The following is a 17,505-nucleotide window of genomic DNA, read 5'->3' as shown; positions in this document are numbered from 1 at the left end:
GGCAGCTTTCTCCTTCAGGCTCCTTATCTAACTGATATGAATAACTCTGACTTGGCAGAAAGTGCAGGGGTTGAGGGAGAAGAAACAGAGAAGAGAGAGGGGAAATTTTATGCCGCTGAATCCGACCACAGCTGACTGCTGTTGGAGACAAATATGAACTGTATCAACTTAAAAGCATGAGGACAAGAACCCACAACATGTCAACTTGTGTAAACAAGCCCAAGCTTTGAACTGGTTGGTGTGGGTGAGCGTGTGTGCAGATTCATACTGACTTGATCCATTGGGGGCCGGTGGTTGGCATGCGGGGGCCCTCTTGGCAGGCTTCGGTGATGCACGTTTGCTGGATGTAAGTGGTGAGAATGGTGGGGATGATGCTGGGGATGGATGTGATCTTCCTCATAGTTATCCGCGATCAGCTTCATTCTGCTCTGAGTCTGCCAAAAAAAAAGGAGATAAACATGAAAACGTATAATGCATAATTACAACAAACGTACACGGGGTCATTTATTTTCCCAACACTGCTTATTTGTCTCTTAAAAATGTTTGCGGGGTCTTAGAAAGATTAGGCTGAGGGATTCTTGGATGGGGGGAAAGCATGTTGAAAGCCATCAAAGACGATAAAAACAGTGCCACTAACAACACTTGACAGGTCATAAATTGAGTGAGTCGGAGTGCCTGATGAAAATATTGTAAGTCTGTCAAATGTCATCCATATTGCAGATTATCATTTAATTGGATTAGACAAGTCCTAGTAAGAACCGTTAGTGAGTGTTTCATGCCGCCTAAGGCCACAGGCGTTCTGGCCCAGCTGAAGTAACCTCATTTTAGATGTCATTGATTAAAATTACGCTCAAATATGCACGCCTGTAAATGTGTAAGACTGTGTCTCCTTTGTTTGTATCTGTGTGTATTTGTGTGCATTTGTGCAAGAGGCTGTCATCCTTCCAACATCATTGTGCTGGAGAGAGATAACAGCCGAGGCTGACTAACGTTAACAATCAGCCTAACTCCAGTGAGGCCAGCTGTCTGGGAGATAGACAGAGACAGAGTGGGTGCAGATATATTGACAGGCTCAGCTTTATTCCCTTAACTGTGCATACTTCCCCCGAGGGCGGACATGACTGCTGAGCGGGAGGTAGGATTGTGTATGGGATGAGGATGATTGGAAGGAAAGATATGCACACGTCTCTCATCCAAAATGTTGCGGCTCTTCTGGTTTAAATGAGAGACAGCCATGGCAGGAAGAGACAAAAAGCCTGAGTCAGCCGTGAAGATAGGAGGAAGATGGTGTTACAGTAGTCAGCAGCCTGGGGACATCACTGCTGAGATAAGGAGCTGAGGCCTAATGACTGAGGAAACGAGCCAGTCGGGATCATAGAAGAGGATGTGGCTGGTATTAAAGGGGTTAGCAATTAGCTTAAATTGCCAAAGACCTGCTTAGTTAAGGTGAGAACATTGACACCGTGGCGAGAGGGACAGAGAGAGAGAGAGACAGAGATGAAGAGTGAGGGATGGAGGAGGGCTCAGACAGACACCAGACCAGTGGTTAGAGCAGTTAAAGGCTAGGTTGAGGTGTACGGCCCTCCGTGACCTCAGGTGTTGATACTAGCAGGTGTGACTGGGTGGGGCTGGCTTCAATGCAACAGTTACGAGCTGACACCTGTCATTGAGGCAAAGACAATTACTATCATATACCATGCAGCTGATTAAACTACTGTACTACAGAATACATGCTGGAGGCGCTTCCACGCAGACTCTTCCCCATCGCTTAATAATGCAGTTTAGTTCTCAAAGAGAAATATTTTCAAAACTGATTTGTGGCCGGGGGTCCAAAAGACTAATGTGTGTTTAGTCCTTGCTGCTAATCTAATAGGAAACATCTTACTTCCTGTTCGTGTTCATCTAATTCCAACCATATTTGGTAGGATGAGAAGCAAAAATGTCCTAGAATGTGTTTGCCTGTGTGAGCGTGTGTATGTGTGTGTGTGTGTGTGTGTGCGTGCACATATGTAATATTTAATGACCTGACACACACACACACACACACACACACACACACACACACACAAATGAATGAAGTGATGAATTGCTTCTGGAAGAACCTGACTGTGTGGTCAGGGCAGCCCACATGTGGCCATCCAGTTTATTCATACAGACATACACACACATCCAAAAGCACACACATGCGCTCTCTTCTCACAGGCATATTTCTGTGTGCACGCACAAAGAAGCAGTGCGCATATAAAATGTGTGTGTGGTGGAATGCGTGTGTTTTAATTAGTGATAATTAAGGGCTTTGCAGAGTAAACAGCTCCGTAATGACCTCCAGGCCTGTTTCAAGATCAGGAAGCCTGGAAGAGACACAGGTGGCAATCCTTGGGGAGGCGAGGAGAGAGGAGAGTTCTTCATTGACATTTCTAACCATAACAGATTTGGCCTATACTGTGTGTGTGCGCAGTGAGTGGTCTCTGCATGTGTATCAAAGTGCAGCTGCTGGTGTAAACATGGCAGCGATGATCCCGCTGCTGTGCTCACAGCTGCATCCCAAACCTCAATCCGAGCCCTCTGTAAATCACAAGCTTGTCCTGATTAGAGCAGAGCTGTATTAACACATATGGACACAGGGGCCTGACAAGAAAGGCCTTAAACAAACAGGCAGCTGGGGAAAGGCTGCACAATGTTCACAACACTTAAACATACTCCTTTGATCAGGTCTGTGTGTGTGTGTGTGTGTGAGTGCAACGTTGCTATGCTATCCCTGTGAAACGGGGCGAACCCGCTCTGAGCAGGCAGATAGTTTTACATAAGCTGTTCTTAATGGCACACCTCTGAGAACACAAAATCAATCTTTTCAGCACAGAGAGAGGACGGATGCTCCAGTGTGTCCAAAAAAAAAAGAGGGAGAGAAGGAGCAGAAAAGGAGAGAGAAAGTCATAGAAAATGGCACACCACGGAGGACTCTAAATCCATCTTTTCTCGGCTTCAAAGCACCAATGATGTTTGGTCATCCATCACTAGGATGGAACCACTCAGAGAATTCCCACATGGGGACACATTTGTTCTGACTCTCTCTTCGAGAAGTCTAAACACTACACTCTTCATGTGATGTGTGTATGTGTGTGTGTGTGCCTGTATCTCTGTATATGTCTGTTTGTCTGTGCTGAAGAAGGCCAATATCTCAAAGGGAAGCAAACCGCCTGAGAAAGGAAAGTTTGTCTAAGACCGCTGGCTTTCTGCACGCACACGCACGCACACACACACACAGATCTTCCCAAAGAGGGATGTGGGGAGGTCAGACAGGGCGCTGCTATCTGTAAATCTATCTGCTGTCTACAGATCAGCTTTCTCCTATGAGACTCTGAGTCCCATAATTCTTCGGCATTTCCTGGTCAGTTTCCTTCCGCCATTGGCTGGTGAGGACCTGGGGAAGGCAACCTCTCCTGATATGTGTGTCAATGGGTCAGAAGACAGAGAGCCGGTGTGTGTCATGTCGAACAACATAATCTCCAGGGACCTCATTCTGTGGAATGGATGGAACGCAAGCAGTGCAAAGACTCCCTATTGGAACTACTTTCTTTACAACCTTCATAACATTAATAGATGACACACACTTTTAGGGCCTCTGTGGTAGGTAGCCATAGCAGTGCCTGGTACACCTTTCCACTTAGGAGGAGTACTTACATGGATTTATATGCATGAGGATTTTTTAAGAAAACCAGGTTTACATGTATGAGAGAGAGGAGGCAAAGAAAGTTTGTGTAAATGCTGCCCATTCCTCTCCTCTCCCATTCCGTCCTTCCTTTTCTTCTCCTCGTTTTTCTCTGCTCTGCTGCTCCAGGCCCGGAGGCCACATCGTTGCAATTAGAGCTCATCACATCATCAGGTGGACTGTAACTGCTGTTACCCAACGGGAAAACATGACGCATCCAATGGCGATAAACAGATAATAGGCTTTCCTTGAAATTCCTCGAATAGAATTGCACCCCCTAGGAACTGTTTACTGTTTACGAGACACGAACAAACATAGGTCTGCACTTAAATGCACACCCAGCCATCGCATCTGTTGACTTTTAAATGCACCATGTTTCCCAGAAGCCCCTGTGACTCAGGAGACTGTATATGTAGACTCCCTGCTGTTGCCTCATTAACGTTAGCATTCACGTTAGCTCAGTCACTGATGTGGTCTGACCAGACCTTAATGACCTACATACCTTCATCAGCCTCAGGTTGTATTGAGAGCCAGGGCAACATGGGAAATAGGCGTGTGCACGTCTGAATTTGCGTGAGTGTGTGCTGGGATTTATATCTGTTTGACCAGAAGAGGTGAAACTGAAAAAGTCCGCTAGTGACTCAGCAATGACACCAACCTACGTGTGCGACTTGAGTGCATCTAACAACTCTTGAGTGCAACGTGATTGTTAGGAGAATAGCTTTGCTCATGTGTTTATTTGCCTGGATTTGGAATCACAGCTCCCCCCTGACTGGTTTGGCTCATGATGACTGAATGCAGTAAGTGCGGTTTGAGGCGGGGAAGTCTACTCTGTTAACTACCAGGAATTATTAACCTCTATCTGTTCCTGGTTTTAAAGTTCAAAGGTCTGCCCATGAGGCTGTTTTAGTGCAGGACCATCAGCAGCAGGTTTGAATTTGTGCTTTGGTTCACAAAGCCAGAATCAGCCCTAAAGGGTGACCACAAGGGCCAGGCTCCATTTGATTAATTTGCAGGCCGGTCACCCTCTTAGACCGGGAGTGCTGTGAATTTAATTCATCATTTATATAGCCGTATAAATAGCATGGTGGTCGCGTGTGGTGGATGTACCTGTTGTTTGAGCTGGTGCATGAGCCTGTCTTTCTCCCTCTTCAGAGCCATCACTTCCTCCTGGGCTTTTTTCCGTTTGGAGGAGGATAACTCCAGCAGGGCGATGTTAGCATCCTTCTCACTGATGGCTGCCAGCAAAGCCTGCTGCCTGAGGGGGTGAGAGCGGAATATGTGGAAGAAGGGTGCGAAAGGTTAGAAGTAATGTTATCGTGCATGAATAGAAAGTGAAAGAATGTTTCATATCTATTCTATGTTTCATATGTTTTACAGACAGAAAACAGGTGGACACAGAGATACACAGCACCCACATCCGCAGCTGTGGGCCCTGACGCAGATGTCACAGCAAACTCACTCATCCCAGAGCTCCTTAAACTCAGACAGAGATTCCGCAGAAAAGAAGCAGACATCTTTGAAGTGGTCTGCTAAGCACTGCCTTAGTGGTACCTCAGTGTGACTCATGGACATGTAATGGTGTAATGGGGCCTAATAGAGCGGGCTGCGGAGGATATGACATCTTTCCTGTGTCACCGCTGATTCCACAGTATGTGTGTGTCGGCGAGTGCATGTAGGAACGGGGGTGGCAACAAATGACTGTCTGCAGGTGCAGAGGAAACATACCACCAAGCGTCATCAACCAGACGCACAAATACACACCCACAGGACTCCAGGGAATGCTTTGCGCAACCCCTTTCGAGAGGAGTCCTCGGAGCAGATTGGTGATAACTATCCTCATCATCAAGCAGGATGTCGTAAATCCAGTGTTGTGACAAATGCACATTTTATCCGCCCACCCTTGTAAACATGCTCAGAAGCACAAACATGTCCTCATAGAGATAGCCAGGCACAAACACCTCTTCAACTGTGGCCACTGACCCCTGGCACACTGTAAAACACACTTTTATGTGTGGTTCTTTGTCTCTGCAAAGTTCACCTGAATTGCCATTTCAGGAGTCTCAAGTTGTCAAACTAGTGTGTAGGCACTGATGGTTTTTTAAGTTGGCTAAACATTACGGGGCTGAACTCCAGACTCTTAAATCGAACTTGAAATTAGGAGGGCATTAAGCCAGCATGGTTAAGGTAATGTGTGGATTTGTGTGAGGTAGGGCGTAGAGGAAGAGGAGGGAGAGAGGGTGCATTCAAAATACACTTTGGACTCAATTAAAAATTGACCTGCATTGGAGTGTTTTTATTCCATGAATTAAGTCCCTGCAGAAATAACTCAATCGCAAAAATAAACACGCCGAACTCAGAATAAAGTCCTGCTGGCCTGAGACTCCACATTTGGTGTTTTTAGTACAATTATCTGCATGCCGCATCTGGATTCTGGATTCTCCTATTCAAGGCCATTAATAGGCCTGTGTGTGTTTGTGTGTGCTCCAGTGTGTGCATGCATGTTGTGCGAGTATTTGTGCGAGCATGCATGTGGGTTCTGACATGGATCAGCAGCTAATCACATCATTAATCACAGAGCAGGACCAATGTGACACTTTTCGTCTCCCCACACCTCTGCTGTTATTTCTTTTAATGCTCACTGTAATGGGAGCACACACACACACACACACACACACACACACACACACACACACACACACGTGCACAGACCAACATTGGATTTGCACCAGAGCAAGTGCTTTAGACGAAGTGCTTTAGACTGCAGGCTTATTCTGCTTGACCTGGCCAATCACAATGTAATATGGGGGAAAAAACTCTTAAAGTAAAATAAAAAACAAAAGAAATTCACAGTTAAAATCCACAAATCAAACAACAGCGGGAATGATTTTTTTAATCCTTCTTCATACGGTCCAGTTTTACACCCATGGCCTCACAAACCTGATGGTGAATTCTGCATTTTAGAGTGCGGCACAGCAGCAATCCAACTTCCACTACTTTATCTTTTGCTGTGTTAAATAGAGCGAAGAGGTGATGCCTAGAGTCATATATGGGCAAGGAATGCAGCCCAATGTGTCACTGTTCATAAACAGTGTTTCAGATTAACAGCCCAAACCTACTCGCAGGATGGCCATCTTTCCAACACACTGCCAGACATGGAAACTCCAACATCGAGCCACATGCCATGAGTCTCAGAGTCACACTTTTCCTTATCTAGTTTTCTCTAATTCTGCCGGCTGTAAATGCACACAGCAATATCGCACACTAAGCTGGAAAAACATTCAGTGAGGGGCCAACTTGGTGTTAGAAAAGAGTGCGATGAAAGGTTAGGGGAACTAACCCCCACCCCAGTTCTAAAGGGGAGGTTTATCTAATCTGTGAACTCATCTGAAAAAGACAAACAGACATCCATCTCCCTCTGACCACCACTGGGTCGCTTCATCAAGGATGGTTACACTCCCATTCATCAAGTTGCCTCTGCTGAATGAACTAATGAAAGACACAGTTTTGGTGTTTCATTACTTTAAAAAAAAAAAAATGATGTGATGCTTTGTTGATTCCAGAAATTGCTGCAAGGAGACACCCCCAAGCTCTCCAGCTACAGAAAAGCCATTCACAACATCAAAGTTGTGTCAGTACAATCTGACATTTTAGCCTGTGGCAAAGAGAATTTGTGTATATTGTCTTTCTATGACCAGAACATGTGCTGCTGTCTGTGAAGACACGGCTGTCACATCCCTCTCAGCTGCATTTCTTAGCACAGGTACCAACCTTCGCAACTGAAAATTATTGATTGACCCCGAGACGTTGTGAGCCTGACCGAATTAAACCTCTGAGCCACAGTGGCTGCCATGCTTCAGTGCAAGCTAAATCACTTCCAGGCTCTAAATTAACAGAGCAGATTACAGAGCTGTCTCTCTGTGGGTGCTCTCTGACTGGTACTGCAGGATTGTACTGAGTGATGTCTTCCTAAAACAATAAAAAGGGGAACATTATTATGATTAGCCAGCCTGTAAACTTTATCTCCCACATCCTCAATCAGTGGTTATGTGTGCATGGTGTGTGTGTGTGTGTGTGTGTGCCTGTGTACTGATTAGTATTACTAACAGCCTTTGAACCTGAATCACACTGGAGTATTTAATCACATCTAATTTGAATGGCCATTTGGCCTTGGTTGTAGAACACACTCACAATGTACATGAATCTAGCAGACAGGGTTCATCTATCAGAGACGTGCACACGGACACGCGCACGGACACGCGCACGGACACACACACACACACACACACACACACACACACACACACACACAGAGAAAGAGACAAATGCTTGTACTGTATCTGCTGGCTGATCTTGACTGGGTGAACCCGCTCTCTTTCCTCCCCTCTTGTCTCACTCCCTGCTTAACTTTGACTTGGCTTGTCCAGGACAAACAAAGGATTATCTTAATTTCCCTTCTGACTGAAAGGGCGACAATGAAATGGTTTTTCATGACAAAATTGTGATTAGTCTTCGTAAAAAGTCAGACCCCATGCACTGAGAAGTCATAAGGCATTCCAATAAAAGGACAAATAAATCCCACTGCTGCATCTCCGGTGTCAAAAATCTCATCTACTTTAGTTTTTCTTTCCTGTGAGATGACAGTATTTTGGCTGACAAGGTAAACGTGACGCTCACATAAACAGTTGTGCATCTATATATCTCACATTGCTCATATTTACTTTTGATATTATAGAGGAGGATAGAGAGAGCATGCAAGGCTCTGTAGAAAAGCACAGGTTGGACTGACATCTATATAAGGGGTGAAATTCTCAGCTCAACTACAACATGTGATTCCAATTGAACCTTCATGGTCCCTGGGACATATTGAGACATTTGAATCTACAAAGGTGGGAGATGGATGGCTAAAGTACATGACCATGCAATGAGAGGTGAGAGTCGGGGGTGAAGGGGGGGGAGACGGAGACGATATGGAAACAAAAAAGGAATGCAAAGAGTGGAAGAAGAGAAGGGTAAGGAGACATGAGGCGGAAGGAGATAATTCAGGTCAAAGGAATGAAAAACGAGGAGAGAAGACTTTGATGAAGACATCTTTGAGGTGGGGCTGCTGTCAAAGGGACTGTGATGTCACGGAGCAGATGACAGAGTGGCAGGCAGGTCGCACAGATCGCTGGGTGACGAGGGGTTAAGATGGGGTCAAGAGTGAGCATAAACACACACATTTGCGTAAAAGAAATTCAAAGAAAGAGGACGTTGGGGAGGGCATACAGTGGCTGTGAAGGAGGAGAGAAAGCACAGCAGAGCGAATGGGTCAAGAATAAAAACAACTAAAAAAAAGAAGAGATGGCAAGAGATGAAGGCAATAGAGGAGAGAAGAGTACGTGTTTGACAGGAGTGACTGCCACCTGTGCTCCAGGAGAGAGAAACGAGCGAAGAAAAGGAGTGTAGGAAGGGAAGAAAGGAGCAAAGGTAAAGATTTAAGAGTCCCAGCCTACCCTAAATCAGCTCAGCGCACTCCATGTTGTTATTCCTAGGCGTCACGGTTGAGGGATGTGTGTTTATAATTTGTGTTATGACTTACTTGAAATTATGAGTGTGGAGAGTCAGTGGGACAGAAACAGATGCGTCCGTGTGATGCCCGAGGGAACCATCAATACTGTCTGCCCCTAAGTGCAGTGTGCGCATGTGTGTGTGCATTTTCTTGTCTGTGCACACATTTGTGCTTTCATGTCCTTCTGTGCATGTGTGATGTATTTTGTTAGCAAAGAACATGGGGAGCCCACTAATATCTGTTCCCAGAACATCCATTATGAGGTCTTCTAGTTTGTGATCATGCCTTTCCACCACTTAACTGTCCAGCGCTGCAGAGACATTCCACGGGCATTTTATGGCCGTTCCTTGATTGTGAGTGTGTAAAGGTACGGCACAAGGCCGGGGGCCCCTGGCTAGGCAGTACTAGAGGCCTGCGGTGAGAGCAAGCAGAGGACATGAGAATGGGGCATGGTTGAGTGACACTACTATTTATGGCCTTGGAACACTGTGTTATTTACAACTGAGAAGGTAGGGAAAATGTCTATTTCCAACATAAAACACACGCTCTGGCTTCATTTGGTAAGCTTACTGCAAAGCCAGTTAAGATGGTAAATCTGTATTTCAACTCTAAATGTGGGTTAAATGTATTTTATGAGGTCCAAGTTTTGGCTACGTTAGGCAGGATTGGCTCCATGTTAACCTGTAGCTGCTAACCTGGAGTCACATGCCAGATGCACCTATTACCCACTTCCTTCTGTTTGCTTGCCTGCATTAAAGCCTTTATTTGTCTAAATCTATGAGATAGGATTTATCCGCATGCCCACCACAAATAAAACTCGCATGTCTGTCTTGTTTGAAAATTCACGTCAACTCCAATATTCCTCTTGAGCAGCTGTATTAGACAGTACACGCTAATCCTGAGCTTCAAGCAAGAATGATAAACTTTACATGCTAACCTTGAGCTGTGCTTCCCAAGAAAGATCCATGACAGCAGAGGGTTCTCCCAGAACTGGGCCAGGTTGTGTGTGTTTTCACTTCACTAATAAAATATACATCCCACTTACTCTGCTCACCCCTACTCCCACACTAGCGCTCTGGCCGGTGGAAGGAGGGGGTGGTCTAATTGAAAGAGTATGCATCAGTTTTACAGCAACAAGAGGAAAAATACAAGGGGACAAAAATCAACAAATCTGCCAAAACTAGCCAAATGTTTAGAGTGGTAGCAGGGACGAGGAGAGATGGCTGACTGCCCCCAGAGATGAGCAGGACCAGACGGCCACAGCTGCATTCCAGCCAGAGAGAGAGAGAGAGAGAGAGAGAGAGAGAGAGAGAGAGAGAGAGAGAGAGAGAGAGGAGAGACAGAGAGGAAGGGAGAGAGAGGCAGTGGCTGTGCGAGGGTGTGTGTGAAGGCAGACAAATGAGAAGAAGAGAGCGTTTGAACTTTCTCTCAACAATCTTGTTAATGCAATGACAATAAAATGTGTAATTTCAGTTTCATTTCTTATGTTTAGAGGGGATATTCAACATTTTGCCTTATTTCCAAGAAAGTGAGGCGAGAAGATTGATCGATCTCATGTCTGGGCATAAGGTGCAGAACTGGACGATTAGCCTAGCTTAGCATTAAGACTGGGAGTGTGGGAAATAGCTGGCCTGACTCTCTCCAAAGTTAAGAAATATGCCAACAAACGTCTCTAAAGTGACTAATTAACCTACTAATTAACCAATTGTGGTCAAAAAGCAATCTGAAATTTTGTCGGAAATTACATGCCGAAACTACTTATTGGCACAGGTGCAGTCTTTGTGCATGTGCATCCCTGTGTGTTGTTGTCACAGTGAGGTTGCCAGGTTTTTCTACCATTATGCCTGCACAGAGAGCAAACCTGCAAACTTGTGATCACTGACTGTGTTTGACAGAGTGCACTGAGATAATGGATGGATAAACTGTCAAATATCCAATAGCTCCTACACTCATCCCCCCAAAGAATACAAATTCACATTTTAATTCTTTCTGTTCCTGGAAAGATGAACAAATATGCATTGTGATAATTGGCAGTCTACTATCAATACCCTCATCTCAATCTGAAGCAAACGTCCCAAAATGTTGAACTATTCCTGTAATAAGCACAAGCTCTGGCTGCGGACAGTTTTCCACTAGTGTGGTTAAGTGTCCTCTCTCACGGCCAGCTCCATTGCATCACCTCCGGAGGATCAGCGAGGGGTCGGGTGGATCCCTGTTGTTGTAAAAACAGGAAAGATAAATAAACAAGGCCATTTGGTTGACCTTGGGTGTCTCCGTGTGTGTGCGTGTTTGTATGTGTAACTTTGGTCTTTCACATCAATGCATGAAAAACACAGTCCTGTCTAGCACAAGGCCCGCCTACACAGTCCCATACCAATAAGGTGAGCTGTGACTCTAAACTTCCAGGGATCCCACCAAACCCTAACCCAATGGCTGAGAAGTGCTTTCCACTCTCTTAAAGGGGGGGGGGGGTTTGTTTTCCGCCTTTATCGTCGCTTAGCTGACTGACAGTGTCTCCCCAAGGCACAAGAAACGAGACGGGGGGCTGTACTGTACCACACACGTGCAGGGCTCCCCTGCCTAGCAGTTAGAACAAGTAAAGACACACACACACACACACACACACACACACACACACACACACACACACAGATATATATATATACAGTACAGCAGCTGGGTTGTTTAAAGCTCCCTGTCATCTGAGAGAGAGGTGAGGGTCATAGAGTGAGTAACACTGCTCCAGTCACATTACTGTAAGATCACACACACACACACACACACACACACACACAAAGGGGGGGGGGGGGGGACATGACATACACACATATGCAGCATGTTAAGAAAGAGCACTACGGCCTCAGCATAAACACTGATGAGTTATGCCCCCCCCCTCTTGTCTGACTCTGATTCAACCAGAGCACTGTCCCACAACCCCCTCCCAGCCACTTTTTTGTGAAGATGAAACTACATAATCTAAGGAGAGGGTGCTTTGTTGGAGTCAGATTAGACAACTGTACAAATAAATGCAGAGCCACCTGTCGCACACATACACTGCTGCTTCGATAGAGTAAATATTCTTATTACTGATGTATCATTTAGGATTTAAAATGCCAGAAAAATCAGTATTTCCTAGATCTGATGTGACATTTTAAAATTTCTTCTACAATATCCAAAGTTCTCTAACTTAAAGTGATCTAAAACAAGGAAAAACAGCCAATCTTCACATCTGAAAAGTGCAAAGACAGTTATCGAATATCAGATTTATTGATGATTCCCTTTCTATGTGAAATAATAATTAAAAAAACAAAACAAAGTAAGCTTTATTTGTGTACTGACGAATGATAACTGCGAGACACAATGTACGTCTGATTAGATGTAATTAGGAGCATGACTCTCTCGTTCCCTCTTTTTCTGTACTGGGGTGAGAGGAGCTACAGTTAAGCCTGCACTCTTTACTGTCAGTAATGTAAACTGAAAATACCAGAGGACACACTCTGCTTTGCGTCATTTAAAACGGAGGTCCTCTGCTTTGTCCTGTGTGTTCTGTGTGTTAAAATAACCCTCTGTCTACCAGTTCATCACAGGCTCTCGGACAGGAAGGCCACCACAATCATCTTCTCTCTCCATCCTCATTCCATCACTCCTCCTCTCCTCCCTTTCTTTTGCTAATCAAAGAGAGGAGCCACTCATCGGAGGAGAGAATGGAATCACCTCCTCCTTGGACTTGGACCTCTCTATCATTCCACTTCTCTCTCCCTCTATCATTCTCTATTTGGCTCCGTCGTGCCCTATACTCACTCCGGAGTGGGGCTAAATATTAAGTTCAAGGAGGTTATGCAAACACGTTGAAACAGCCATCCTTGGCCTAAGTATTACCCTGAACCCTTCAATTACCCGCCTTGCTTTCCTCTCTCCTCATTCCTCCTGCCTTTTCTGTCCTCCGTACGGGTTTCTCTCACTCCGGTCATCTAACTGCAGCTTGGAAATACAGTGCACACTCATGACGTGGGGCCAAAAAGCCTTAAAATATCAGGGGCAGAGAGTACAACATAGTGGCGCACTATTACACATGCACACACACACTTACTCACACACAAATGTGCACCCAAAATACACACGTACACACAAACCGATGAAAGACGGGTCCAGAAAACAGTGGGAGCAAGTACCCCTGGTGTATTTTCTCTGTGTTCCAAATGTAGGGCCTGGCGGTGGACCACAGCTGAACCACAGCCGACATGCGGTGGAATGGGAGGCCACCACACTCACTTCCCTTAAAGGAGCCATAGAGACACACACACGCACACACACACACACACAGGCAATTGCAGAATAACACACACACGCTCAGACACACATGTTCAGCAATTTCCTGGATAGCACTGTCATGACGATGGGAGTCCATGTTTAAAAAGTGGTTTGAGGTGAAGGGACAGATCTGTATGGGCTGTTTCCCACAATGCTTTGCCAGACAATTACACAACCCAATTAATGTGGTTACTACAGCACAGCAAGGACTTTACTCTGTGCAAGTCGAGTGTGCGTGTATGCGTGCATGAGGCAGAAGATGTGTGTACGCTCCTTTGGCCCGTATTACTCCTTGAATTATAGCTTTCCTTGGAGCTTGGACCGGTCGATTTCCCGTCAGTGTGTAAAGGACACACAAGGTCACACTAACATTCACCCCACACTCCATCAGCCAATCACAGTTATTTCCAATCACAGCCACATGAGCTCAGCTATTATAAAAGCTGCATACCCGGACAACTACAATACCCACAATGTGTTGTGCGTCTTTCCAGCAGAGAGCTCCATTTCCTGAACTATAACCAAATGTTAGGAGAGATGTTTTCAAAGAGTAAAAAAATGGTTTTGAAACTGAATTACATATAGTGGTAAGACGTGTTATTCTTTTACAGTTACTGCAACATATATCCTTGAATGATGTGCATATAGAAATATATAAATGACATTCTGTCATGCTCTATAATGCAGGGTTTCAAAGACTCAGACGTACACAATGGTGGAGGAAGCAGGTGCTGCTGGCGCCTTCTGATCAGTGTTTTTTTTTCCAAAGTTATGTTTATATAAACATATATATGGTACCGGAGCTGTTAAAACTGCTGTGGAAATTAACTGATGAAGGTGATGTGTCAGCTTTGTAGACACAGCAGTTACCACTTCAGTGAAAGAAATGATATGATTCCACAATGGAAAAAGTTCTCCATAGCATGTAAAATTTCGGCACTGACTGAAGTAAAACAGCAGCGATATTATCAGTGAAACGTATCAGAAGGAAAGGCACTCATTCTGCAGAATGGCCCCAATCTATATTACATGTTACATTTTTGTATGATTGTATTATTTTGAATTAATGTGTCAGCAGCATTTTAATGTTGTGGCTGGTTGAGGTGGAGCTAATCTGAATTCATTTATACATATTCTGTTGTGTGGATTAATATATGATAACGCATCATCACGACCATGACCTGATCATAGATTTGGCATGTAAAAACCTAATCTGCAAAGCGATTTGTAACAATAGTTCTCAAATAAATGTGTACTGGAGTCAAAAAGTACAGTATTTCCCTCTGATACGTAGTGGAGTTAAAGAATTAAGAACCTAATGGAGGTATGAGTATCCTTAAGTACAGTACTGCATGCACAAAGCTGCACGCATGTAGATGACCACATAGATTAAGCGCACAAACTCACACACTCACACACACACACACACACACACACACACACACACACACACACACACACACACACACACACATCTGCTTATAATTAGCCGTCCTCTGATTTCAACCTTGGTTAAGCGTTTTCTTTTAATGAAGGATGGTAAAATGTTAAGTAAAACAGAAAAAAAAGGCTCATAGTGCTCTGCTTTGTGTTGAAGCAGCAGGAACCACATGCTTTCTTTACAGTCTGCTACACAAACACACCGTGACCACATACTAACTTATATAGACTTCATTAGCCCAGCTTTCAAGTGCTTTAAAGTGCGCAGGGGGAAAAATACATTCAAAGCAAGAAATTATGAAAGAGAGGTGCAGACACAGAGAGACAGACAGAAAGTTACACACACACACACACATACACACACATACTGTACACACAGTGGGCTCGGTGAGGGTGCTGATTAGAGGAGCTGTTTCCAGGTCTGGACAGGTCTGCTGTATATTTAGACAGATCAGTGAGGATCATGGGATCAAAGAGTAACATGATTACTACCTGGCCTTCTGATAAAAAACCTCACTATTATCTCCCTGTCAATACACACAGGAATACACACAATTCAAAGTACACACATATCTGAGCACACACACACTCAGATTAATTTACAGTCATGGGCTCCAGCTTTAAAAGACACACAGCGTGCACACTGATAGACATAAGAACACAGTCTTGCACACACTGATACACATTCTCTCTCTCTCTCTCGCACACACACGCACACACACACGCACACGCACGCACACACACACAGACATATACACCCACGCCGCTCTATAATCTGGGTAATTTGTACGTTGAAGCTAGTGTAGACAGATCATGCCTCTGGTACATCGAGCCTGTTGTGTCATTGCATTCGCTTGTTCGTCAGTTGGTGTGAATTCCCAATAGAGACGTACCCTTACTTGTAAAGTACGATGGTTGTGAATACGTTTCGTGTGAAGAAGTTGCGCTGAAACAACTTCTTGTCATAATGGCACTTCTTGTCGGTGGAAGACGGAGCGTGTGTGCGCATTTCTACATTTTTTACGAGGGCATGAAAATTGAAGCCGGGAGCAGGAACACAGGAGCACGTACACGCAAGCATGAAACAGCAAAAGTGTGTGCCTTGTAATCACTGCAGAAAAAAGCGCACTCACTCTTTGACCTTTCTGCTCTTTGCCTCCAGTTTTCTTACTGGAGTCCAGCATCCTTTTCGCCTTCTTTGTGCTTTGTCTGCAGTTCTTCCTTTTTTCTCTCACAAGCACACATAAAAGTAGAAATGCATCCACAGACAGCGCACACACATAAACACAGATGGTACTACACTGTGGTAAGTGCTCAGCCGGCCCTCCCGCACACCTGTGCATGGATTCCAGCAAACGTCTGGTTTTTAATAAAGAGACCAGTGGTAGTGTGCAGTCAGATGCTGCTGACAGACCCACTGATTTGCAGATAGATAACAAACACACACATACATACATACGCAGCCGAGCCAGCTCCCTTGGCAGATTACATCACAGTTATTTTAACAATGGCTTCCACTCAGTCCATTTGCTGGCTATGATTACACACAGGAGTATGTGCATGTGTGTGAATGCGTTGTTATGTTTTTATTTTTTCAAGTTCTTGAATCTGCGTTCATTTGAATATGATGCTCAGAGTTTCAATTTAAGTTTGTTATAATGCTGCACTACATATACAGCAGGCTCCTTAAGAGGGTTCATAGAATAAATATAAATATGTGTTTGTGTTTATATGCAGAAGAGGGACACGGCTTCATGCATCTGCCTCTACATGTGCGTGTGTGTGTTTGTGTGCATGCCGTTACCAGGCAGTTAAGACTATTACGATGTGTTGCTCTGCGCTCCACTGGCATTGCAGGGTTGCGGGTGAGAGTGGGCTCATTAACTAAATGAGTTCCTAATGTACCCTCACTTTTGCACTGTTTTTAGGCACTCACAAGCAAAACTGCTGACTTATGGGGGCACCGCACGGTTGCTGACCTTACATCACTCCCCTCTTTGTGAATGCCATTCAGCTACTCACGAGCCAATGAGAAGATTTAGACATTTCGCTCAGGTGTGAACCAGCTATCTGTTACCTCCAGATGATCACACAGATCTACAAATCATCATTCTCATCGTTAAAGAGTTTAGTTTGTTTTATGGAAAATCTGACATTACTCTTCTACAGACATTGAGACTGTTTGTGGTGATGTCCTGATGACAGCAGCAGCATAGACGCTGTTAGAAAGAGAAGTCAGTGTAAAACGCGGTTAAAGTGACACTGAAGTGAGACCAAGGAAACATTTCCAGTTCTGGTTTGACAATACATTTTTGCATTTATTTATTTATTTTGGTGCTCTTGTATTCCATTCTTTTCTCTGTTACCGATTATCTAAGCAGACAAACACCATGATGTCATTTTGCAGGCCCTAAAAACACTAATAAAGACATAAAGACTCGAAGTGTGTAAGTGTTACCATGCTTTGATGTGCGTTTAACCTTAATTGACTCAT

At 44.6% G+C, this 17,505-nt stretch overlaps 1 protein-coding gene across 5 annotated transcripts in view; it reads right to left on the bottom strand.

Annotated features, from left to right (window-relative positions):
* The window catches only part of LOC143327080 (ERC protein 2-like), a 144,420-nt gene that overhangs the window by 39,542 nt on the left and 87,373 nt on the right, over window positions 1–17,505 (bottom strand). For all 5 annotated transcript variants that reach the window (XM_076741233.1, XM_076741234.1, XM_076741235.1 and 2 more), the window contains 2 exons: window positions 4,820–4,967; window positions 273–434 (listed from right to left, as the gene is read on the bottom strand). In XM_076741233.1, coding sequence (XP_076597348.1) covers window positions 273–434; window positions 4,820–4,967 — 310 coding nt within the window. The remainder of the gene's footprint in view (window positions 1–272; window positions 435–4,819; window positions 4,968–17,505) is intronic.

Source organism: Chaetodon auriga, chromosome 10, assembly GCF_051107435.1.
Source record: "Chaetodon auriga isolate fChaAug3 chromosome 10, fChaAug3.hap1, whole genome shotgun sequence".
In the NCBI taxonomy this organism is placed as follows: Eukaryota; Metazoa; Chordata; class Actinopteri; order Chaetodontiformes; family Chaetodontidae; genus Chaetodon; species Chaetodon auriga.
Note: the sequence above shows the minus strand (reverse complement) of the source record. Positions and strands in the feature narration are given on the sequence as shown.